Raw genomic sequence first — 27,898 nt, 5'->3', positions numbered from 1 at the left:
ATATTTTTTATTTTTTTTCCATTTTGCATGTACAATAATAATTATGTTTTATTTATTTGAAACAGCCTGGAGGCGATCATTTCATTCCCAAGGTGTGCAGTCAACTAAAAAGTCATTAGTGTTGTAATATCCTTTAGCACACAAACGCTCTTTAACGATTCTTTAAAATTTTGTAATTGAATAATTTTGAACGTTTTCTGGGATCATGTTGTAGAAACGTATACATTGCCCCAAAAAAGAGTTACTAACCCTGTGTAATCGGGTACTTGGAGTAACAAGTTTATTCTTGTTCCTAGTGTTAATAGAATGTACGTTACAATTTCTGGGAAAATCATTTATATTTTTGCGTACATACATAACATTATCAAAAACAAATTGAGAAGCGACAGTCATTGTTTTAATTACTTTAAATTTACCTCTTAATGAATCTTTTGGGCCCAGGTTATAAATTGCACGAATAGCCTCTTCTGCAAAAATGGTATTAATATCAGCTGCATTACCCCAGAGTGGGATGCCATACGACATTTGACTTGACGTATAGCTTTTTTTCTACTGAACATACCAGCCATTTGGTGACCACTGAAGTTAAACATAAGCTGATAATTTGCAGGCCAATGTTCTTTTATTCATAAAATATCAATGGAATTACTGTTTATGAATAACTCAATTTCTAAATCTTTTCCTGTATTCCTTTTATATCTAATTTTAAAATTTAGGAATTTATCCAAGTATAAATTACTATTAGGTAAATTAATATTAGTATTAATAATACTTGAGCCAGAGACGACCTCTTTTGTCTTAAAATTCAATTAAAATTACTTTTATCAGTGTTAATATAAATTAAATTGTTATTTTTATTATACATATGATCCTTGGTAACATTAGATATAAAATAATTATTAATATTGTAAGCAATTAGGTTGCCAACATGTCTTCTGGATTTTATTGGTAGGTACATAGTACATAGTGTCAAAAAACATAAAAACATTGCTACAATGTCGGGTCTAATTGTCATAAATATGTAAATTCTGTGCATCCGTCAAGGTATGTGAATATGGAAATGTACTAATTATAGATTTGCATTTCTTTTGATTTATTAAATCCTGGTACTTTTTTACTAATAATTTTATTTCTCACAAATTATAAGAGATTCGAACATTTTAAACTTGATGACAAGTTTCATCTGTTATCAGAACAATCTGCAATTTATACCTACCGATCCTTACATCAAGTATCTATTTAAGGTCGTCAGAAAACAAAACGTTTGGCACAACTACAATCGCATATTTGAATTAAAAAAATATATTATATATATTGTTCAACATTACCTAAACTTTTTTTTTATGGCATTGGTTGGCAGACGAGCACATGGGCCACCTGATGGTAAGTGGTCACCATCGCTCATAGACAAAGGCGCTATAAGAAATATTAACCATTCCTTATATCACCTATGCGCCACCAACCTTGGGAACCAAGATGTTAGGTCCCTTGTGCCTGTGATTACACTGGCTCACTCACCCTTCTAACCGGAACACAACAATACAGAGTACTGTTATTTGGCGGTAGAATATCTGATGAGTGGGTGGTACCTACCCAGACGGGTTTGCACAAAGCCCTACCACCAAGTAAACTCCAAGTAAACTCCTGGCAGTTTATAAATTTGTTGAATTGGTTTAGTGCCATTGCACTAATAATTAATTAAGGCGCAAGTCGTCATCATTTTGTTCATCTACAAATTAATGTATTTAATGTTTTCTTGTTTATTAAAATGGATAAAATTAACAATGTTGACAGAGAGAGGGACTACTGACCGAAGTGTTATTTTGAAAGACCAAACTCGGTACTCATTAATAGGAGGCGGAATACGATCGTGAAATGTCCTACAGTGTCATGGGACAATGACTATCATAATTGTTATAACTACGTCACACACCTATCAAAATAGATAAACTTCTTTCTAGCCCATATCTACGATTCATTCAGCCATTCATTTTGTGGTTTTTATTTATGCCAAAAATGCACGGATTATTTCGCCAATGTCACGTGTGATGGAGAAAATATGATGGAGATTGATCGGTACGGTCAAGATAACAAGCTAAATTTAATTTTGTAGGCATAATAGTAGTAGACTGTTTGCAAACCCATAACCTAAAACAACACAATAATAAATAATTAGATAAAAAATATTTGCTATTAAAACACATAAGAACAATCACAAAACAATTTACAGCTTAATCCTATTACGTTCAATATATTTACATAAAAAATTACAATGGGGACTAAACACAAACATAAACAAATATTCAACAGGACAAGAAACTATAGGAGCTGAGATTTTGACACATTGATAACGAATATGACGCTAAAAATACCCGCCAATTTTTGTTTTCAATGTCAAATCTAAGACAGGTCGTTTTATTTTCAATGTTATCCGCGTAGCAGAGAAATGTTGTCCAAAAAAAATTTAGATAATAAAAATATTGCAATTTTTTCTTAATACATATTTGGAGTAAAGCCAGTTTCTAAAAAAAAATAAGATGCTTCAGAATGTAAATATTTCGCCAAACTTCGTTATGATTTCATACGAGTCTCGTAATCTCAAGATTCTTCAAACAAACCTGCATACTTTTACTGGAAGTGTCTCCTATGCTTATACGATATGATTAATTGTTCATAGCAGACATTTAATAGTGATAATTGTGCTATAAGAAACATTGAGAAACGCTATTGCCACCATAATAGCGCTGCTCTATCATTTGACAATAAGTGACAACTTTGAATTTGTAAAAAAGGAGTCCTATATATTATTTGCTCATGGCTGGCTGCGAACCTGAAGTCAGTTGAAACCGAATCAGAAAAATCAAAAGCCTCTGAATTATGTTCCAATCGATTTTTAAAATTTTGTTTTCTATTTAATAAAAACTGTTCTAATGCGAAGTTTTACTTCTGTCACGTCTGCTGTTACACGTCTGCTGTTTGTGTTTGTAATTAATAAATTATAATTCCTCGAAATCGAAGCCTTGATGTCTGAAATAAATTATTTAAATATTACATAATGCCTCTGTTATTTCAGTAATCTATGGCCTGAATTGTTCGATTCTTGACATTGTGAAATACCACTAAAAATGGCCTGTATTTTCCCTCTGCGTTGTCAATTTACAACGCATAAAAATGTCAAAAAATAACGGTATTCTATATAATTTATGTTATTTTCTTAAGTGACAAACATAAGAATGTAACATAACATTGGACGACGCTCACATTACTTATACAAACAAACAATCAAGGAAAATCTAAGAGACAGTCATCCTCTGATGTTACACTTGAATATTTCTCTGACAAAAAAAAAACGATGCTTGCCAATATATCTGGTAAAAAAATCTATGCCTAAAAATATCAATGAAATTATTGATATAAATATCTTAAGAAACAGTTGCCATATTCAAATCTTTCTTCCAAGCTACAGCTCAAAACTACTCAACCAATTGGTTTTCTTAGCTTTCTGAAATTCAATTGAACAGATATCGAATCAATTAGACGCAATTGAGAAATAGAGTTTCCTTCGTCTTTGTCCTGCGATCTTGCTAGACCATGTGTGTCTGGTTATCTGGCTCATTTTCTTCGTTTCCAGGATAATTTCGACCATCAAAATCGCAGACGTGAAATAATAAGAATATCATGAGAAAAATCTTTCGTACCTTCTTTTACTTTTACAAATTTGAAACACTACAACTAGACGACCTCCGTGGTCGAGTAGTGTGTGCACCGGTTTTCAGGGGTACGCCACTCCGAGGTCCCGGGTTCGATTCCCGATGTAGAAAAAGTTCATTAGTTTTCTACATTGTCTTGGGTCTGGGTGTTTGTGGTACCGTCGTTACTTCTGATTTTCCATAACACAAGTGGTTTAGCTGCTTACATCGGGATCAGAGTAATGCATGTGATGTTATCCAATATTTATTTATTTGCAACTTAAAACGCAGCGAATTTAGACTTCAATTATTCCTGGATTAAATCAATAAATACATGGAATGAGGATGAAAGAATAGGGAATGGCCTGAGAATAATCGATTATATAAAACCTTAACGATTACTTTTGTAAACGATAAATTATTAATATTGTAATTGATTTCATTTGTTTTGTATTTATTACGCCAACCTGTAATTTGAAAAATAATGATTTTTTTTTATTAATACCAAAATTGGTATTTCGATTCATAAGCTAATTATATATATGTATGTCGGTTGAAGAGATTTGTATTATGTAACAAGATTACCTGAGAGTACTCATAACAAAAAAAAATGTTCTTTTACCCAAATATTTGTTTTATATATTATAAGGAAAAATTCTAAAAACAAGGTCTACTTCTTGATCAGAGTAGGAATCGAACTCGCGATACTATATTTATTTACTGTTACCCATAAGAACCGTAGACTAGAATGTTGAGCGTGAACAATTTTCACACTGATATAAATGAGCACCACACAGTGAGCAGATTACTGAGATAACAGAGCTATATATATTTTTACTATTTATTTCAGGCATCGAGAAATATTTTTCGTTTTATTTCGAAACGTAACACGTAAACTTTTCACTTAAACTGACCTTGAAATATCGTTGTCGTTTTTGTTTAATACAATAATGTACGCCATTTTGAAATGTGTTTCGATATATTCAAATATGACATATCTATTTTTATTGGGTTATTTATCGAGAAACGGTGGACAAATCTCATTAGGTACAAAATATCGATCAGCATGGAGGAGACATTGAAGCCGATGGTTTCAATATTTATAACCTTGACTATATAATTAATATCTTGTAATTTTTAACAAGTTCTCTGCATTTCATTAATCTACATTTAACAAATTATTGCGTTACTTAAACTTCAACATGTTGTAATGTATTCTATTCAATTTTTCTAAAGTATGTAATATGATGTATAATTGTATGGTCTAAGATTACGATCTTAATGTTATTATTGCAATAATGTTATTTGTAGGATCTTTTGATTCATTTGACACATATTTTTCCTTCTGTTTTATCGCGTTCACGCAAATCGTTTTTTATCTTCATCATCACAATATCCTCGTCCACTGCTGGATGGCTTACCAATGGCAGCCACTAAGCTCGATCTCTCAGCACCCTTCCGCTGTCAGCCACTTCGTCACTTCACCTAATACCCTCCAGGTAACCGGCGCTTGCCGTATCGTTCGAATCGAATTCTTTTAAATCAAAATCAAATTAATTCTTAATTTAAACTTACCATTATTTTTTTTATTTTTTTGTCGAGATAAAACATGTTGGTCAACCAAAATGAAACCGTGTGAACTCAATATCTAAATAATGTTGTAATAATATAAATTTGAAACAATTCTATACCTAGCTGTTGACCCGGTGTAATATATATTATTTCGGACTATCGGGGTTGTCGGATAATCCGGCCCCTGGCTTAGCCGACACCCCCTAAAATCCGAAACATCAATACATATACAGCACATTTATTGCACAAAATCTTTGTCAATGTATGTTTGAGCATGCCATGACGTTAGTAGCTACATATGTCATTTTCGGATTATAAGATACTCCTTAGAGAAGTTTCAGACTTCAAGAGTTCGATGGCAGTACTCTAAAGCCACTCCAACAAATTACATCACACGAAACCGCTTTGAAACATTTGACGAATTACGGCTGGTTAACTGTATAAAAAGGTGCGTATACTTTTGTACGCGTGAGAAGTTCTACTTCTTCGGCGTAATTAAAAATAGTTATGTAAAATAATATAATAATAATCTTCTTATTAATAATAAATTTTATATTATTATAAATATAATTTCTTCTTTTTTCACTCCAACTATAACACTAAATCACAAATCAACACTAAACATTGGCAATTTAACTTGTAATAAAATATTCATTGTAAAATAATATAAGGCGTGAAATTGTCTATTTCGAGCGAATTGACACTTACTTGATACTTACTTGACGTGACATTGGCGAAATAATCTGCGCCCTCTTGGCACAAATAAAAGCCAAAATAAAAAAAAATAAAAAAATCATGTAGTTTTCATGTCACTTGTGGGCGCGCAACATAAATACAGCGTCTAAAGAATTAATTATAACTTCAAAAATTTGAGTCAAGCAATCCAACGCATGCCAGTTAATAAAATATAATCGTACAGAACATTAGTCGTTATCGTTGATAAGTTATATTTTCACGGTTAAATTGAAGCTGATGCACATGGCAAGTCTCTGGCCGTTGTAGGCCTTATGGGATTAGAGATATTTATATGTGTCGACTATGAAGTTGATCTTTCTATGAGATATTTATTCACAAAATACAGAATACTTAACGTCGTATAAAATCGACGTTATAATTAAATCAATCCATTTAAGTCATTCTATAGTTTTGTTTTTTTTTTTATTGAAAATCCCTTAACCGAAGTAACCTTTGCTGACTGATTGACTCGTGTGCCGTAACGTCAAACGGTATGAGTCATGCCACATGCCGCTCTTCTATACCGTCATGCTCATGAGCCTGAGATGAGAGGTACATACAAAATTCATAGAGTTCCTTTCTAGGGTCTAAAGCTTACTCTTCACCCAGTTTTGTAAAAATCGGTTCAGTGGTTAAGCTGTGGAAGCGTTAGAGACAGACGGCAAGTATTGCTTTCTCATTTATATTATATTAGTATGGATACATCTTTGCTTACATTAACAGCCTGTAAATTTCCCACTACTGGGCTAAGACCTCCTCTCCTTTTAAGGAGAAGGTTTGGAGCATATTCCAGCACGCTGCTCCAATGCGAGTTGGTGGATACACATGTGGCAGAATTTCGTTGAAATTAGATACATGCAGGTATCCTAATGACGTTTTCCTTCACCGCTGAGTACAAGATGAATTATAAACACAAATTAAGCACATAAAAATTCAGTGGTGCTTGCCTGAATTTGAACCCGCAATCATCGGTTAACATGCACGCGTACTAACCATTGGGCCATCTCGGATCCATCTTTGCTTATTATATTAAAAAGACGCTTTTTTTTACATTAATAATATAAGTATTATTTAAAAATAAGTCACTTCTGAAGTTTACTAAGTAAAATATAGGTTAAATAAGGTATTATAATTATACATCCTGTCAAATTCGTAACGGACGCCATGTTTCTTATTAATGACCTCTTATTTAAATTGCCAAATCTTGAGCAAACTTTTTGGGATCTGATCACAGGTGAAGGCGCGTTTACACATTATAACCACTTGCATGAAACTGATACTGTATAATTGTTATAAATAATCAACGATTATAGCTATGAATATCGTTTAGAAGGATGATTAGTTGAATAATGATGTTCTTTTCTATCGAATGTTAATTCCATGGGATAGAAAGAGACATTAGATAAATCGAACAAGCTATAAATAATGTTACTAAGACTATTGTGTATTTCGATAATTGATAAGGTGGTATGTCATTATTTATTTATATTTAATGTGAATTAAAAAACCATTTTAGTTATTAAATACATTATTAGTTGTAATAATTGAATATTAACGCATTTATCGTTTTATTAAAGCAACAGGTATTTTATGCAATTATTGTATTCAGCCATTAAAGTTAATTATTTTATTATAACGTATGTGTACACTTTGATTAACCAAATCACTAATAAGAGCTTTTTTCTCCACATTCTAATAAGATTTTAAATGAATAATCGAGTTACTTGCCCCATTAGCGTTGTACGTTTAAACGAATCATAAAGTCAAGTTAGCAATACATTTCTCAACCAGCAGAGAGAGGCGATACGAGGTCAGTAATAGCTGACTGCTACAGCTGTGTGGATGTTGGCTGTATAAACAAATTAAAAAAAAAACTACTCTCATTTTTAATCTGTGATCATCGGACTCATGTAAGTAATCTGTTCTATTTTTTATTTATTTATAATATTTAATTTAAATATAGAACAATTTTGTTTTTAATTCAGATAATGTATAAATTATTTTCTTTGTCGATTTTTAATTTCTTTGCTTGAACTTAGCTTGAACATTAAAACGATATAAAAATTATATATACTTGCCAATGTAAAGTAAGTAAATTAGGTAAAAATGAATTTTTATGCCCATTTACCAAAAAAAAAGTTCTTTCGTTCATATCAAGTGTAAATAACTATTATTATAATAAGTAGTGTTGTTTACTCTCAACCGATATATCTTTCTACCCTTTATTAAAGTTTAAAGTATAAAAAATAGCAATTATTTCAATCGTAATAATAATTAATTTGACATTACTCATTACGTGAATATTATCTGCTATAATTTCTATGGATTCGTTTTCGCTTCGGTCGTTCGTTAAAGTTTGAAATAGGAACTATTTAGTTGTTATTATTTTTATTTTTTTAATATCAATGATTATGGACTTTACCTATCACGTAAAGTATTATTTTAAATTTAATTTTATCGAAAATTTTCATTATTAGTATTATTTTTTCAACATATATAGTGATTATCATACCTTCGGTAATAATTGTGAGTTTCCTTAGAAATGTATTGTTTCGTTGTGTAATTTTTTTTTCTTGTACGTATAGTTTTAAAAATATATAGTTGCCTAAAAGATTTATTAATTTTTACGCCTGTCTGGATCGGATATGAAATGTTCCGGCTTGAAGTATGAGTGACCCATTATAACCACAAACGCAAAATCCAGTTTCGGTGACCACGTACAATCATTCCCATATGCTAGACACAATTCTGATATAGAAATACAACAAAGAGTTCTCATCTCCAAAACACTCATTCAATTCTCGAGATAAAACGCAAATAAACAGTTTCATATGTGTTGAATAGATGTTGCAATGTTTGGCAAGACGCGACGTGTTAAAATGTATTACGTTTCTTAATACGTCGTTTGTTACAGCTCAAACAATGGTCATTGGTCAGCGTTGTACGGATGTACATATTTCATCTCATGCAATTAAGATACTATATTTCAAATAATCATAATTTGTAGTTTTCATTTATAAGTCTGTCTGGAAAGGCAAATTACATCAAGAAACCCAGAGCGTCGTCGCATTTTCTGGTGAACACGTACCATCATTTGGTCAATATGCTAGATTGTCTTCTGGTAAACTAAAACAAGTAGTCATTACCAAACTACATCCTGAGCCGAGATACGATCTCAAAGGAGACTCCTCCAGGATGGTAAATCTAACAGACGGCAGGACTACCGTGTGCGTTATACGTTGAATTCATTTGTGTAATAAAGCCAAAAATGAAACACAATGAAAATAATTGTACAAATTTCATGTCACAATATTATAGATATTTGCGTGACGCGTGTTTAAAAAAAAACAACGATAGTTTTCCGGTCAGATAGCAGATCGTCGCGCGATTTTCCTGTCGAATTTTTTTTGACATAAATTTCTATTTATAGTTATTACTTTTGTCAAGAAATAATTATGTAACATAGGTAATTCAACGGTGTATTTAAGTATTATCGATTTTAAATTATATTCTTAAATTTACTTTATTGACATTTAGTAATTTAATATCGAATATAATGCTACTAAAAGTTCTGATGACGATGATTCCACCGAGCGGAAAATAAGTAGTTAATCGAATAACTAATTTACATAGATATGTTAATAGCAGACAAGTTAATTTATATATCCTGCATGGAAATAAACAAATACATACTAATACGACGTTATTCTAAATATTTTATAATAAAGTAAAAAGTAACATCTGTAAATATTCCAATGCAAATTATTCTTGAGAAATAGGATCAGAGCAGATATCTCGAGACTTCTCCAATGCAATGGTAGGTGATTGTCATCCGACTCTTTTTTAAAGGGAATTAAATTAAGCATGCAACGTTTGTCTGTTTAGATCAAATCTTACCACAGATAGATCCACTTCCTACTATCCTTCAAAATTGTAATTTAAGATTTTGATTCAGTTCCGATGGTAACACATTTTGTATGTTAAATGTTATTATGAGAAGGAAAAACAGGATTGGCTCCAGAGTCCAGAAGCTGAATTTTGAGAAGGAATCTCTTGTCAACAGCATATATTCAAAATTCAAACTCAAAACCATCCTCTCAAAGCAATACAAAATTGTCTCTTATCGTTACTCCAACGTAGGACGCTATTAGGTCGCAATTTCTAGATTCCACGTCTATCTATACCAATATTATATATGCAATGAAAATACTGCCACATGTTTTTCCACCAACCTGCGTTGAAGCAGTGTGATGGAATTAGCTCTAAACCTTCTCCTCAAAGGCAGAGGCGGCCTTAGCTCAGCAGTGGGAAATTTACAGACAATGCAAATAAAAGTATCTCTATCTCTCTGATGCTCTTTCACGGCCAAACCACTAAACAAATTTGCTATAAAACAACGATGACCAACCCTCTAAAACGCTAGTGAAGTCGCGACGACTAGTAGTAAATAAAAATAAAAATAAAATTTAGTAAATTTACTGTATATATGATACTTTTAAAATAGGTTTTCATAATTAATTTATTTTAAACAATAATGTTCCTACTACAGCTGTCGTTTTATAGCCATTTATAGTGTAAGTAGTCTTGATACTTGTACACATAAATATTTAATAAAACCAATTATATTAAAGGTCAGGAACGGTACTGGATGCAAGTTGCATCGTGTGCCGTTAGGTGCAACGACCTCACCCTAATAGAGTATACATTTGCGCAAATCGTAATTCTTCTCGATTACTTTTATATTAATAGAATAATTTCATTTAATTAAAAAATAGATTTTGTTCTATTTTTATCGAATAAAAAATATATATTTACGAAATGGAAAAGGTGTTGCTATTTATTGTTACACAAAACCCTTAAGGTTTCTCTTATTAAAAAGGTTGATTCTGGAATATTATTTCTAAGCAATGTTTGTATGGTAAAGTATATCTATTAGTTATATATGTCGAAGCATCAAAATATTTAATTAGAATTTATTTATTTTTATTCTTGATGACAACGTCAGTATGACGTAGAAGAACACGTGACAGCCGAAAAGTGTCATAGTCGATGGAATATCGAAAAAAAAAGAGATTACGAACGTGAAACGAATAGACTTATATTTCGTATACATTTACCCCTTCGATATATATATACTTAGTAAATTTTTAGACGATGTTAGATATCAAGCAAATTAAAATATATTAGTAATTCTTCTGTAAAATAAATGATCAATAAAAAAAATAATAAACATATAAAAAGTAATAAAAATAAAAAGATTAAAATCCCACTAAGTTTCTTTTGCTAATTCTTCTCAAAAAAATAACTGTAACTAAAATATAAGAATAAGCAAATCTAACTATAAAATAATTATTAAGCTAGATTTTGGTTACTACCAAAGTACTTTTACTTGGTGGTATTCTATGGTGGCGTTGGTGACTATTTACAATCAGGTGGCACATAAGCCCTTCTGCACAAATATGTCCTTAAAAATACCAAGTACCCCATCACCTATAATCACTGTTTCAAAACCACTACAACTTATTCAAACGCGTCTTAGGTACATCCCTATAACACGTCCCTCGATAAACATTGTAAGTGAACCGGATTAATAATAACGATCATATTATAAATAATTACAGTTCATTTAATATTAAAATCACCGTATAATTGCCGCTCCGTAATTGATGAGCTCATGTTATTTTTACGCGCGTTAAACCCAACGAAAGCGTTACATACGAAATAAAGTTCAATATTTTCGTTATTTCAGAGATGCGTGTACTGTAGCATTCATTATATTAAAAAATAGAAACTTATTTATATATATCTGTCTGGGTAGGTACCACCCACTCAGATATTCTACCGCCAAACAGCAGAATTTATTATTGTTGTGTTCCGGTTTGAAGGGTAATTGAGCCAGTGTAACTACAGGCACAAGGAACGTAACATCTAAGTTCCCAAGGTTGGTGGCGCATTGGTGATGTAAGGAATGGTTAATATTTCTTACAACGCCATTGTCTATGGGCGGTGGTGACCACTTACCATCAGGTGGCTCATTACTAATATAAATAGTATACTACCGGTATCATAAAAAAAACACCGAGTGCGCACTACGATTGTGACTTTATTTTCATCTGCAGTAACCACAAAGCGTGTGTCCAACTTCAGACATCTAGATCATTCCACAAAGTTATATGTGAATAATTATTGGTCAGACCCTTTGTATTATAGAACTATAGACGTTATTATAATATAATCTAACTCAATCTATATCAGACAATAAAGGAAATAGTATCGAATTTTATCGGTCGTATCTTTGTACTTCTCGCCGTATCTCGGAGAACACGTCAAGTTATCTTTTCTACTATTGTGATTATAGCTGAGAGTGATCTCACTTTCACTCAAAATTATCAAAACATTCGACAGTTATTATTATCTTCCACCTCCTCGTCCTCTTGAGTCATTCTATTTATTGATGAAAACCGCATTAAAAACCATTGCGATACAAGATAAGCCTAAAGACGCCAAAATTCGTTTTATACTATGTAGAGAAACCAGTAATTATATATTACAATACATTGTAGTAGAAAATATATATTTAGAAAGATAGAGATCGTAAAGACCTTTGGTATTCCTTGCTAAGATAAAAATCTTTCCTGCCAAAAGGCAGGGATTTAAAAAATCGTTCATATTTTATTAATCTAAAATCGTAAAGTTTAAGTTAAATGTTTAATACTAGTGACGCTTTTGCAATGACTCGACAAGATAAGATAAAAAACGTTTCGAACTTATGAATCAATATATAAATGAACTCATAGATAACCACAAAAAAAAAAATGAATATGAATTTAAAATTTTAATTTTATTATAAAAATGAACCATCATTTTTTATTATATTGTGTATCAACACCACCACTAATTACCACCACTATTATTATTAAATAATTGCATTCAAGTTTTTTTATTCAAGCTGACTGACAAAAAAATTACCTCTACAGGACACTAATATACACCTAAAAAAAAATAAATAAAAAATACGTCGTACAATAAATGAAAATATAAAAGTTTCCTTATTAAAATAAATACCTACGTCTTTCATATTTTCAGTATTATAATAATATTCATTATTGAAATATATAAATCACCGTAAAATTGTAAATAACTTTAATAATAATCCATTATAAAAAAAAAATATAATGAATAAGTCTCCGTTCACAATTACACTGTAATTAATTACGGTGACATCTAATATTACACATGCGATAGTAACTCTGTCTGTGTGTGAGTCTGTCTGTTATGCTTTCACGGCCAAACTGCTGAACCGAATTTGATGAAATATGATATAAAGTAGGCACAAAGGACAAAGATTACTTTTTATTCCAAACACCTTGTGACCGAACCCGCAACTAATCCTCACAAACACAAAGCGAGCAGAGAACGGTAGGTATAAAGGGGATATGACGGCCAAAGAGAGCCGTTTGACGTCACAGCATACGAATTTACCCCCAAGACGCGCCAATATATGTTTACCATCAATATATTAATCAGGCAGTTTTAAGATATACAACAATGCTAATGTTTTATTACAGACGCTTTCTGTATTGTTGTGTTCCGGTTAGAAGGGTGAGTGAGCCAGTTTAATCACAGGCACAAGGGACATAACATCTTAGTTCCCAAGGTTGGTGGCGCATAGGTGATGTAAGGAATGGTTAATATTTCTTACAGCGGCTTTGTCTATGGGCGGTGGTGACCACTTACCATCAGGTGGCCCATATGCTCGTCCGCCAACCAATGCCATAAAAAAAAAAAGACGCAAACGTTCATAATATTTAAACAGATTTACTTTTATTTGGCTAACAGAGACTAAAGATTTAATCCAAAGTTATCGTAAATATATTAATAGCAATAATTTTACAAATTATGCTTATAAGCACGGATAATTGAAGATCATTTAGTATTTATATTTAAATATACAGCTACGTTTCTCAAATCCGATTATGTTTGTAAATTTTTTTTTTTTAAATTACCAATGGATTTTAAGAGAAAATAGTATTTGTATGTGCACACCAAGGCTGGATTATCCATTAGGCAATGTAGGCTGCCCAGTGGCCCGCAATGGCTAGGTCAGGTCGGCAAAATTTAGGAAATAATGTTTAAAAATTTACTATTAATGAATTTGTTGAAGCATAATTTTTATAAATTCAAACATAGTAATCGCGTACCTTCGCAATGTAGTAATAAAATATTATTATTAAAATTAACCAAAAGACAATTTTATTAATAATGTAATTATTGTGATTTGGCTAAAGTTTAGCGAGTTCGAAAAGGATAAAGTGGCCCCGAAATGTGCCTAGCTAGGGGCCTCGATGATTAATCTCCGGCCCAGTATTATAACATCTTCCGCGTTAGGTATTCGCCGTAGTGAACGACCTTCGTAACCAAAATCGGTCAAAACATCATATCTACAGTCCACATAGTATTAAATTAAGTCGCATCCCGCCATCTGGCCGTTTAAATCTTTTAAACTATTCAACGGGTTTTAATGCGGTTTTCAGCAATAAACAGACTCACTCAATATGAAGGTTTATATGTATAATACATACATACTATATTAGAGCCGAGAATTTCAACTACCCGAAATAAAAATGTTTTTTTTTAAGTTTACTCTTCGACCTAAAAGTTGTGTAAGTTGCCTAGACGGGTTGCTTGGTTGTTATAAATATACATATTGGACTTACATCAAATTTGGGGAAAACCGGTTATTCAAAACTCTAACTTTAAACTTGATAATATGTTCGATCATTGACAATTATGACGCCATTTTGAAGCTAACCACAATACAGTCTCAAGTTAAAATAAATATCCACCTGAGTCACGAAAAACTAAGTGCCTTCAATGTATAATTTATTGAGTTCTACCGCTCTAAGAACCTTAATCGTGTATAATTATATAATTGCATCAAGATATATCTTTCCCGTACACAAATAATTATAATAATAAAAGTTTTAATTTAAACTCAATAATAATCTTTATTTTTTATTTATATATTTTTAGTCAACAGCATTTACATTTATTACTTGAATATATGTTAAGATTTAGACAAAATATTAAAAAAAAAAAACAAACCGATTATTGTATTAAGTTCGTTAAATATAGCAGTACTTACTAATTACACCCTAATTACACTAGAGTGAAATTTAAATCGAAACTCTTTTGTCATCTATATTAATTTTAAAAATGTTATGTAGCTTTAACTTATAAACGAATTTAATTTTTTTTAGTGCAAAATATAGTAAAAATTGGTTTTGAATGGAATGTAGACGAAGCCAAGGTTAATATATAACGAATATTATATGCTTTGTATAAAATTTACATTTTATAATAAAACAGACTTATTTTTTAATGTTATAAATAATTTCCATAATATTAACAATTACGATGAATATTCACTGATTTATTTATGTATATGGTAAATCTGATCGTGTAAGTATTTATTTCGGGCAACACTGACCAATGATAGAAGAGAAATCGAATTAATTTGTTTTCATTTGCATGCAAAAATAACATATAGAAATTTGTAGCAGTCTTCTGACCGATCTAAATAAGAGTTGTCCGTTTAACCTTAAACTTTTAGAATTAAATTATCGTTTTCGTATCTAATAATTAGAAAGTTTTTATCGGAAAAGAATTACTAGTCTTAGACTAATGCATTTTTGTACATATTGCGCAGGTAAAGCCGTAGATTCAGCTAGTTTATTGTAAATGACTACTTGCAATACTTAAAGTACATAAAAACAGCGACTGACTATTACCATATATTTAAAAAAACAACGCCATTGGTCATAAAGAATGATTTATTTTTCCTTTTTCAAAAATAAATGTTTTAGATTTAACATTCTTTACGTAACTCTTTCTGACTGACGTATAAAGGAAGGAAGAGATGTCGTCAGAAATCGTGAAAATATCGTCCTGTCAGCGAAAAGTCAAACCTCAACTGGTCCTATTAAATAAAAATAAAAAAAAAACTTTTTTTATTTAAACTAATGTCTTAGTGCACATTCACATAGATGGTATTTACAGGACAGTTTTTAGAGCAGCCTGACTGGGGCAATTCTACTACTATTTTTTTAACTCTATCGCAAACAAATCGAAACGTCACCTTTTCCTATTCTATAAATACAACGATCCAGTTGCGACTCAGTCGAAGTTGAATCGAAATTGAATCGGGTTCGTATCAAATAAAATCAAAATATACTTTATTCGAGTAGGCTTTTACAAGTACTTTTGAATCGTCGTTTAACAAACTATTTCAAGTAAACCTACTACCGGTTCAGAATGCAGATTCTATCGAGAAGAACCGGCAAGTAACCATTTAATTAGTAGAAAGTTAATAATTAGTAAAATATATTATGACTAGTCGAATTTGTAGAACTGGTCCGCAGGGTCGATTCAACTGAGATATATTTCTGTGAGGAAAAGATTCCATGAATATTTTGTCGGATCGATTTTATTACTGAATTTTAAATACTGTCGTATGTGTGAACTCGTTCCTATGTTCTCGGACCGCTGTGTGTATACAGCCTTAACGTCACCGTATATCAACGAAATACCTATTACTTCGGTATATGATACTTCAATATTGAATGATGAAATAATGATTGCCTAGGTGACCACATGTACGATTAATTTAAGGTCAAGGATATAAAATGTACGCAATCCGTCATTCAGATACGAAACATAATTGCAATCATATTTGGCAACATAAGACTTTTACTAATCTTTATTAGTTTTACGTGACATTGTACGGTCGGCAAAACGATATACTTTGCGTTACATTTTTTATCATGTTTTACTAACAGTACCTGTTGATCAACTTACTGTAGTATGGACAATTGATATATAATTTGTAGTTTTATAACTTTGACAAATAAACAAAAAGATAATTTATTGACCCTTAAAACGTTAGGTTAGGTTTCGGGTGTTGCTTGTCGGGTATATTCACCCCATATCTTTAAAAATTATACCCTATATGTTATTCTGGTGTAAAAGCTATATTATTATAAAGTTTCATGAAAGTCTATTCAGTTTTTGCGTGAACGGGTAACAAACATCCATACAGACAAACTTTCACCTTAATATACCAAAACAAACAGACACATAAATTATAAAAAATAGAACCAAGTGTGGCTTATACCTTTAGAAGATCACTTCCAAAACTATTTTGAAAGGAGAAATATTTAAAACGTTAATTAAAAGATTGATTGAATTGACAAACATCGAAAAGCTAAATTACGATGTATGTATGTGTATAAATTTTGAAAAGAGTTAACCGTATCATGTGAGGTATCGTATGAAAGGGCTTTATTGGCACAAGCTTAAATAGATTTTGAATTATTTCTTTGATGTATCATTTTCGATTTATGACTGAATAAAAAAAAAACCTTCCTCCTTTTTTGTAAGTATACCTATAATAATACCTAGGTACCTAATAATTTTGGTGTATACCTAACAGTTTGCACTGTTTAAAAATATCCAAGACTATTTTTCATAATCTATACTTTCATTTTTATTTTAATATGCACCTATAAATTTGTACGGATTCTTCGGTGGGCGAGGCGGGAACGACACGCACTTGTCCGGTTTATTAAATTTATGTAAGGTCCTCCGAAGCGGGAAACGGCTAGTAATATTATAAATGTAAATGTTTTGATGTTTATTACTGCTTAACACAAAAAAGTTGGACAGTTTTCTCTATCCCCCTCCAGCTGAGCCGGGCTGAGCCGCGGGCGGAAGCTTGTGTTTAATGTAATGTTGATAAGATCAATGGTACAATATTATTAAAACAATGAATTATTAATATAATTAAACAGTAATCACTATTAATTTCAGTACAATGAAGATAAAATCGGAGCTACTGACGCAACCGACGGAAGAGTTATCTAAGGAGATAAGGATCGAATTGAATGAAAACATCAATACAAGGGACCGAGATCTAGCCGCGATCAAGGAATGGCTCAGGAAAGAACCACATCTGCCTAACGAATGGGGTAAGTTTTGAACAATTTTAATTTAAAATATTTGTTAATTTAATATTTGTATATTTGCCCCATGTATGAGTTCTCTCCTTAGTTTGTTATGTGTTTGTTGGTTTCGTTGCCTGTTTTAATAAATTCACATACACATAACACTCACCACCAAGGACCACGTTCGCGCATGTCCTCATATTACTTTACACGAAAGAAATATTTTTTAATGTTTATTTGTTTTTGTAATATTTCTTTTCTTCTTTAACCTTCTATAACTGTATTAAGCTGGAGTGAGACGTTAATATCTATAACACAGATACGAAAACCGTAACAGTTTTTATCGTTATTGAGATTTTAAGATTTTTTATTATTTTTATTGTTTTGGTTGACAGAGTTCTCGTTACTAGATTTATAGAATTAGACACAAAACGTCTTATATCCCATGGTTTATTTGCAGTTCATAGAATCGTTCCTCCTTGCAATTTAAATGTTAATCAATATTGGTAATGGGACTAGAAAAAATACTTTAATATTACGGTCACTTGGCTCATTAAATGCCCATCGAATCAATACATTCATTAACATGCATAGGAATAATTGTTAGATGAATGGATAATATTCGTTTCCGTTCTTATAGAGGACAATCCTCTGATGACGTTTCTCCGTGGGAGCAGTTTCTCCTTGGAGAAGTGCAAACGTAAGCTGGACATGTACTTCACAATGCGTGCCGCTTGCCCGGAATTTTTCACGAACAGAGATGCTTCAAGCCCTGCGTTAAGAGAAATCCTTAAAAGTAAACTGTAAGTATGACATTCTCTTCCCCATTTTTATTACAATGGAAAGTCGTTTTTAGAGTTCTTTTATTTTCGAGAGTTACTTGCTTTTAGGGCGTTTTGCGAGCCCGTCTGTAATAATAATATCAATACTTACCATTGTTGTGTTTCGGTTTGAAGTGTAAGTTAGCCAGTGTATTATTATATATATATAACATCTTAGTTCCCAAGGTTAGTAGCACATTAGTGAAATGAGGAATTATTTATATTATTCACAGTATCAATGTCTATGTGTAGTGATGACTACTTACCATCAGGTGGTCCATTGGACGAGTACCAGACGAGACCAGTTTTCTTCGACATTGGATTACTTGATCATTTAAATATTAACTTAAAGGCTACGGACTTCTAGCACCCAAGTTTATATCTCGAATAAGTCCAAAAATGTAACTCGTATTTTGTGTTGAGAAACTGAGGTTCGGGTACCTTGGAGAACACATAAAGCCGGCGCTGCACTTGAAATCTTTCCGATCCACCAACCATTATTGAGATATAGTGTATAAAGTGCCTTAGTCGTATAATATGATATATTTTTACGCCATTGGCGATTTTTGCGAGAACTCAAGAATATACGGATGTATTCATCGATAGAAGTGTTGTTTATTTTAAATAAACGACGTCATCAGTGTCTCGTGCTATTAACATAGTTATTGTTAAAATACAAAGACCAATATTGACCTTAAAAAATTAACACACGATAAAACACATTACTAACCTTCACTTCTTGCAAAAGTAGTTCTAAATCAAATCCGAAGAGTCCATTTTTCAATGTCATATCGGTTATACCAGGCATTTGGAAATAAAGCAAAAGCTACTGTAAGTGATGTGTGTTAAGATTGATTTTCAAGAGACAGCCTCTGAGCATAGGCCTTCATGATTCAAGGACGTGTGCTTGCGCATAAACTGCGTAATCTTAGTAAGCAATATGGATTACGTAAATATTTCAAACGATTTCATTTGCAATATTTATACGTCTATGACGTCATCGATATATTTATATATAAGATATATATGACAATGTTGTGTGGTGTTCACACATTGGCAATATACAAACATAGTAAATATTACTTTTGTTCCAGTCATTAACTTTAATAGCTCGAATCGTTTATTATTTACAAAAAGATAATTATTATTATATAATTTAACTTCTGTATTTATTCCATCAAATCAAATATAAATAAACTTTATTCAAGTAGGCTTTTACAAGCACTTTTGGGTCATAATTTTAGAAAATTCAATTAAAACAAAACAAGAAACTAAGTAGTTATACTTTTAAAACATTTGAAAGAATACAAAGCTCATTACTGCTCATTTTAACAACCTCCGTGGTCGAGTAGTGTGTACACTTTTACGGTTTTCATGGGTACGCCATTCCGAGATCCCGGGTTGATTTTCGGCCGAGTCAATGTAGAAAAATTTCATTAGTTTTCTATGTTGTCTTGGGTCTGGGTGTATGTGGTACCGTCGTTACTTCTGATTTTCCATAACACAAGTGCTTTAGCTACTTACGTTGGGATCAGAGTAATGTATGTGATGTTGTCCAATATTTATTTATTTATAATCGAATAACTGTATATAATATATCTTGTATGAAAGTCAAGAGGTATTAGCACGAAGATTTTTAAAATCTAAGTATATATTGTACGCTTATTTACTAAAGAGAAAAAACATACAAATAACACACACAAACAGACACGAAAAGGTTATACATTGATCTTAAATAACAATATCCGCTTACCGTGGAAGTGTGTATACTAATTGTTTTTATTTATAAAAAAAATAACGAACAATATACATATATACGTTACAGGCGTTGCTCACATTAAGAATGAATTAAGTATTATTATGTAAGTGTTTTCAATATTAATAATAAAACATATATATCGATCAAAATTTAATGTGTCCAAGATGTGCGCAATAATAAACACGATCGTTAAAAATTAATTAAGATAAATTCGATCACAAACTATATAATACTAACATCTATTTCTATAGAATACAAAGGAAATATTGTATAGGAAAATAACTAAATATTAAGTTTTTTTTTTTTTGTTATTTCCAGCCAAGGACCCGCGTTACCAGGTGTCACGCCAAATGGCAGACGAGTCACAATATGTCGTGGTGAGTTCTTAGCTTAAAACGGCCTTGCCGTACAACTTTCACAACTGGATTTCGTACTTTCGATATTCGATACTTAATGTCAGACGAATTTCGTTACTCAAAACTTCAAGTTGTCATTAACTTGTATATTTCTTTCTAAGATACAAATATCAGACTATGACAAACCTCGTTTCTGTTACGTTAAAATTAACCGGTTGTCACTGGATATAACTAGATATATGCGGTTAATTATATTATGATGTATTTCCACTTAAATAATTGGCAGTTTCTGCCGACTGTTGAAATAATTGTACAGAACTATAGAACGAGATTAATAATTGTTTACTTGATAGGTCTTTATTACAATTTTTCTAGACTGCTTAAGAGATATATTATCGCTAACACGCTTGCGGGACAAGTTGTTGACAACAGTTTGTGGAAACCTTTGTGGAAACACTATTAAATATTTGAGGACCACTCAGCTAATCACGCCCTCAATTTGAATGATGACGTTTGAGAATACCAATTAAATTTAGGAACTACTCAAAGTTAAGTTGCCCTCAACTCAGTGTTTGATTTCAGGGACGTTTCAGTATTCGGCCGTAAGAGTCATGTTTAAATTTGTGACATAACTGTTGAATTGTTTCAATACCTCCATTAATACAGTAAAAATTAGACCGTATTTATGCTTAAATTTTAGAATTAATTTTCTATTCTAATTTAAGTAAATAAAAACAAAAATTACTAATTAAACACAATTGACGACTATTAAAACGATAGACGATATAAAGTTTTCTTTAGACTCAATGATATTTTTACTAGAACATAATTGTTTAGACTCTATCGATTGATTTATTACATCATATATACTAATATTATAAATGCAAATTGCTCTGCCTGTCTGTCTGTATGTTACGCTTGCACGTCCAAAACCCTGAACGGGATTTCCTGAAATTTGGTATCAAGCAAGCTTGAATTCAAGAAAGGACAAACGTGAGCAAAACCTCTGGCGATAACTAGTTTTATGATAATTAAATGAGCAAAATAATAGTACATAATGACCTCTATTTAACATTAGCTATATGGTCATCCAAAATAACAATGAACAAACTATAGAGCTATTATTTGAAGCCACATGAAATCCCAAAGCAGAAGATGATTATCAGAAACAAATATGCGATATTGACAATAATGATTATATAATTTAAAGGATACACGTATCAAAGTCGCGTCACACGATGAGTTACGTCATTTCACGATTGAGATACGACGTGGGTGGTATAGGATATCACTACTGATCTAAAATGCTAATCACATTTGAGTATTATTTTTGAATCAATTGAGATGTAAACTTTACAATAATTCAAATATTTTAGCTTAAAATTCGATACTTGCGGAAATATGTTAAAGAATTACTACGACAAACTTAAAAAGTTTAAATTAAATAAACATCACAAAGTAAATACCGCCATCGATTATAAACTCTCGTGGTTGTTTGTTTTATAAATAAGGATATTTGCTATCGTCTCACGTAAATCGCATACATGACTTAAACATAAAGGTTTGTCCTTAGAACAACGCATTGTATACAAATTATATGTATTTATTCTTTATATACTGAACGTAATAATTATTTAGATATTTATACTGTGATGGCACATTGGCGACTATATGTGACTTCTCAACTGATGATTCTGAGTTCAAAGCCACGTGCTTAAATGGAGTTTATAATTCATCTCGTGCTAGGTAAAGAGAACCACACCGCAACCTAAATCTTGTGCAGAGTTGAGTGTTATATGAGAATATGCCGATCGTTAAAATATATATTAATAAAATTTGTTCAAACCGATTTAAATATAATAATTGTCATAATTTACAAATATTAAATAATAAAAACAATTGTTTTTATTATTTAATATTTAAAAAGATAAGACTAATGAATTTATATTTCTTATGTTTATCTGCTAGTATGTTTGTTTAAGTATGTATATATAATATTGTATAACATTTAGCTTTGTCTATTTATATTTAAAATAATATATAAACGTGTAAACATTAAGAACCGTTTCCTAGACATTTATACAACAATACAATATTATAAATAACATCGACGTAATTTACATAATAGTCTCACAATCGCACTATGTATTAATCACGATCTTTATATCATCTATGTTTTAGCCAACTAGTTGAAATAGACTTTTAATTAACAGCCTAGCCGCTTTATTAAACGACGTTTGATCAACGCCTTAGATCAGTGAGGTTAAAACTCTCCTGAACCTGACGTATTTAAACTAAAAGTCCAAGACTTACTGACTTACTGATCTGATGGGATTTTTGATAGTTTATTCATGCAATAAGATTTTGGTTATTAAGCAATAGTAATTATTAGTTTAATTAGCATATATATACCTAATTGTATATATATGTAAGAGTGACAAATGTAAAAATCGCTAGCAAACCTAATTAATAAATAAAAGACCAACGCGCATAATATTACAGGTCTTTATCCAAGTCTCGATTCCCAACAAATCACCGACACCTTGAAGCTGGCACTAATGATTGGTGACGTCAGACTCGTGGAGGAAGTCGTGGGTGTTGCTGGTGACATCTATGTGCTGGATGGTGCCGTGCTGGGACCGAGCCTGCTGGCCAGGCTGTCACCGTCCATTATCAAGAAATTCATGATTTGTGTTCAGGTTAGTTGAATTTAGAATACAATTTATTTACAAATTCTTTGAAATTGTCAACGGTCTATAGCGAATATTTACAATAATTGGAAAATCAACCATAATGCGTGTACTCTGTCTCACAAATTTTGTACTTGTGAGACAGAGTACACGCAAAGTTTTTTATTGGCTTGTGTCAGTATTTGTTAATTCTCTTTTATATATTATATTTATTAATTTCGTCTTCATGGTGAAGGAACACCTCGTGAAAAACTTTCAAGGGTTGGACGAAATTCTGACACATTCACCAAACCGTAGTGGAAAAGTTTGGTGAAATAATTTTCTACAAAATATAAAAACTAAATTTACAGGGTATATAAAAGTACGTAAGAGTAACCTCGAGAGCAATCTTTAACTGATCGTTAGTAGTTTCATCTTCTTTTTTCAAGTGTAAGATTCTAATGTGTGTATCTTTTTTTTAATTTCAGGAAGCATACCCAGTAAAGCTCAAGGAAGTCCACATTATAAATACATCACCGACCGTGGAGAGATTTGTCAATTTAGTGAAACCATTCCTGAAAGAGAAGATCAGGAAACGAGTAAGGATTACTACATTTATTCTTTTCAATATATATTTTTATAACATAGTAACTTATTCAAGCACATTGACGCTTATTGAAAAATGTGAAAAACTCATAAGACCAAATACCCATTTAAGGTATTGATGGAACTGATGCAAATGTTTAGAATCTCTTCTGATTCTAAACATCTCCATCCATTCCAGATTCAAACTGGCTTAAATTTTTTATGCCTCTCTTTGGCGTTTAAAAAAAAGGGGAATTTTTATGATGCGCTTAAGTGACGTAGAAGCTACATGACGATGTCGCTCGCTAAACAGCCAATGAAGAGTCAAGTCACTCATTCACTCTTTATCTTATTTTAGAATGTTTATTTTACCACGAATTCAAATTGTGAATGTTTGTTTGTATTTCTAGGTGAGTGTTATAGTTGTGTTGGAAAAATAAGTAATTATATTTAATTAAATTGTAATTAATTATTTGCATGCAAATAAGAACTATTTTTAATTATGCCGAAGAAGTAGAACTTTTCACACAACATACAAAAACATTACATTAGCAGCCCGTAAATTTCCCACTGCTGGGCTAAGGCCTCTTGTCCCTTTGAGGAGAAGGCTCCAAACCTTCTTTCATATTCCACCACGCTGCTCCAAACTTTTCACACGCACGTTCATAAGTACGAACTTTTTTTAAAATATAGAAGCTACAAAACTTCCAAGTAAATATTCGTTTGAATAATAAAAACACAATTTCTCATAGATTTTCATTCACAAAGAAGTAAAAGATCTGTACAAGTACGTTCCTCAAGAGATGCTGCCGAAGGAGTACGGCGGCCAATGTGGCACTATGGATGAGCTTCAAGGTACCTTTATCATTTTAGCTTGACTTCATATTGAAAACTAGCCGGTACAAACTCTTTACAAAAAAATTTACAACGTCACAATATTTAAGTTAATTACATTACATTAAACATAGCTTTATAAAGTGCTGCTTTGATCCATTTACTTTAAATACTGTCTTGGCGCTTGATAAACATTACATTATACATTACATTAACAGTCTGTTAATTTCCCACTGCTGGGCTAAGGCCTCCTCTCCCTTTGAGAAGGTTTAGAGCATATTCCGCCACGCTGCACCAATGCGGGTTGGTGGAAACAAATGTGGCAGAATTTCGTTGAAATTAGACACATGCAGGTTTCCTTACGATGTTTTCCTTCGCCACCGAGCACGAGATGAATTATAAACACAAATTAAGCACATGAAAATTCAGTGGGGCTTGCCTGGGTTTGAACCCGACATCATCGGTTAAGATGCACGCGTTCTAACAGACATCTCGACTGTTTAATCGGCTGCTGATGCTTCGCTTAATAAAATAGGGCATGAATTACCTAAGCGTTATTTTTTCTTTAGCCTACATTCAAGGACTTTATTATTTTTTAGTAACTCATATAAGGCAAATTTATACATACAAAATTTATATTCTATTGGTAAAAATAAATCTACATCTATATATATAATAAAATTGGAGTGTCTGTTTGTAATATTAAAATAACTTATTTTTACTAAATGCATATGTATACACGGTACATGTACCAAAATAACATTTTTTACATTTTTTTCTGTCTGTCTGTCTGTTTTATCCGGCTAATCTCTGGAACGGCTGAACCTTTTTCAACGGGACTTTCACACGCAGACAGCGGATGTAATAAGGAGTAACTTAGGCTACTTTTATTTTATAATTATATATAGAATAAAAATAAAATTACCCTACAATATCCAAATAGCTTAAATTCAAACAAAGCGCACGCAGTCACGGGCATGGCTAGTCTTAAAATATAACAACTGCTTCGCAAAAGATCTTGTGTGTCTGCCGTTCAAGTAAAATATGGGTCTCGAAGAATTGGTTTCTAAAATCAAATAATTCCTTACAGAGAGATGGACCGAGAAACTAATCGAATACAGGGATTGGTTTAAGTTGCAAGATGCTCTAATCGCAAACGAAAGCCTCCGACCCGGGAAGCCGACCAACTACGATGAACTCTTCGGCATCGATGGCTCCTTTAGGCAGCTTGCTATCGACTGATTCTCAAAATTTTTGACCGACATTTAAATAAGTATCAATTAAAATTATAGTACATCTCGCTCTTTCTTATATGTAAAGCCGTTTAATTCAAACAGTTGTCCTGCTCTATTTACTAAATTACATTGATTAGTTATCATAAGTACCATGTGACTTTTCAATTAAATAATAATATGATATTTACATTTTTGACCGTCAACTATTAGGATAGCATTTTAAATATGTGATTTTCTTAATAAATTAGTGTTAAGCAAGTTTGAAATATTTGGTAGTGATTGCTACGTGTGGCTTCCGATACGATAAATATTATCAACTTCAAACCGAATAATATCTTTAAGCTTATTAGTAAAAATAATTATACATAATGGTACAAACATACAAAAATGTTAAGAACATCATACATACAACTTTATAACTTTAATTGTTTAGAAATATCTAGAAAATATTTAATGTAAAATATACATTTCAAATATAAATATAACGAATTACTATTCACCATTTCGGGTTTGGATACTATTCGCGTTAATTTAATAAGTAATAATATATTTCCTTCGTAATAACATTTTGGGAAATGTCAATGGAAAATCTTGTGCCATTTAGGCAAAAACTAACTAAGAAAAAAGTTCTGCATTAATGTCATTCATTGCTCCCGATTGTCCTAAGAATTTTGCTAAATTAAATCGACATCACCTTAGAATGGCCTAGTACTAAAAATCGATACAGAAAACATTCATACGATACGTTATCTATCATATGATACGATCGCTGTTCGCTCAATACATTTAAAGAGAAAATTAGTATGCATTTGTCAATTTAGTCATTGTTTTATGGTATTTTTTATATTTGCTATGGTTTTTTGTTTTGTTTTGGTGTTTCATATCTTTGAATTTAGATAATTAATATTTATAACTCACTGAATTGCTTGTTTACTGCATACATTAATTAGTTTTTAGTAGAAACTTGATTGGTATGTGCACGGGTTAATTGTTATATAGTGTATGTGTTGTTTACTGTATGTTTCCCAAATAAAATAAAAATAAAAGATTTATCGTATCGGACAGCAAATGCAAAAATGTATCGTTACTTTGTCACATCGACTTTACGATAGTTATTACATGAGAACTATTATGTAGGATCAAACTTGAAACTCGATTGTTAAATGTCAAAAATGATACACTATCGTGACGTCAATGAGACATTTTAACGGGGTCTAGTAATATACCTCAAATTATCTTTAATTGCGTAGGATTATATCGAAATGTTTAAATGTAATTGTTAGGTTAGATTAAATTTTATTTCGAATTAAAATGGTGTAATGTTTATAAGCTAAGCGGACTTTAACTGTCTAATACAAATACCTTTGAAATATTAAAATTTATGTATAAAAATGTGATTGTTTTAAATGTTATAATTCCAAAATAAATTGATTATATTTTTATGTTCGTTTTTATTCATTTATTTTAGTAACGAGCATCTCTATATACGTTATCCTAATATTTACATATTATCTATATCCTTTAAATAAGGTTTTATTATATGATATAAAAATGTTTTAGTGGATATTTAGTTAAACCTTTGATGTTTTAAATTCATATTGGTAATGTATTAATAAAAATACCAATCTGGAATACCAACTA

At 31.4% G+C, this 27,898-nt stretch overlaps 1 protein-coding gene across 1 annotated transcript; it reads left to right on the top strand.

Annotated features, from left to right (window-relative positions):
- Window positions 1-7,789: 7,789 nt before the first annotated feature.
- Window positions 7,790-27,678, top strand: LOC125071665 (alpha-tocopherol transfer protein-like). Its single transcript, XM_047681983.1, has 8 exons — window positions 7,790-7,906; window positions 17,865-18,022; window positions 18,639-18,801; window positions 20,897-20,955; window positions 23,437-23,633; window positions 24,092-24,202; window positions 24,941-25,043; window positions 26,113-27,678. Exons 2-8 carry the CDS (start codon window positions 17,869-17,871, stop codon window positions 26,262-26,264), a joined length of 939 nt encoding a protein of 312 aa, XP_047537939.1. The 5' UTR covers window positions 7,790-7,906; window positions 17,865-17,868; the 3' UTR covers window positions 26,265-27,678.
- The last annotated feature ends 220 nt before the right edge of the window (window positions 27,679-27,898 follow it).

This window comes from Vanessa atalanta, chromosome 20 (genome assembly GCF_905147765.1).
Source record: "Vanessa atalanta chromosome 20, ilVanAtal1.2, whole genome shotgun sequence".
NCBI classification, from domain to species: Eukaryota; Metazoa; Arthropoda; class Insecta; order Lepidoptera; family Nymphalidae; genus Vanessa; species Vanessa atalanta.
This window is presented reverse-complemented; position numbering and strand designations above follow the sequence as displayed.

Bases quoted from the DNA above. Each gene is read 5' to 3' on its own strand.
- LOC125071665 (XM_047681983.1), top strand. From the start codon at position 17,869: ATGAAGATAAAATCGGAGCTACTGACGCAACCGACGGAAGAGTTATCT. The intron at 20,956-23,436 runs GTGAGTTCTTAG...ATAATATTACAG, and splicing joins ACGAGTCACAATATGTCGTG to GTCTTTATCCAAGTCTCGAT. The intron at 23,634-24,091 runs GTTAGTTGAATT...TTTTAATTTCAG, and splicing joins AATTCATGATTTGTGTTCAG to GAAGCATACCCAGTAAAGCT.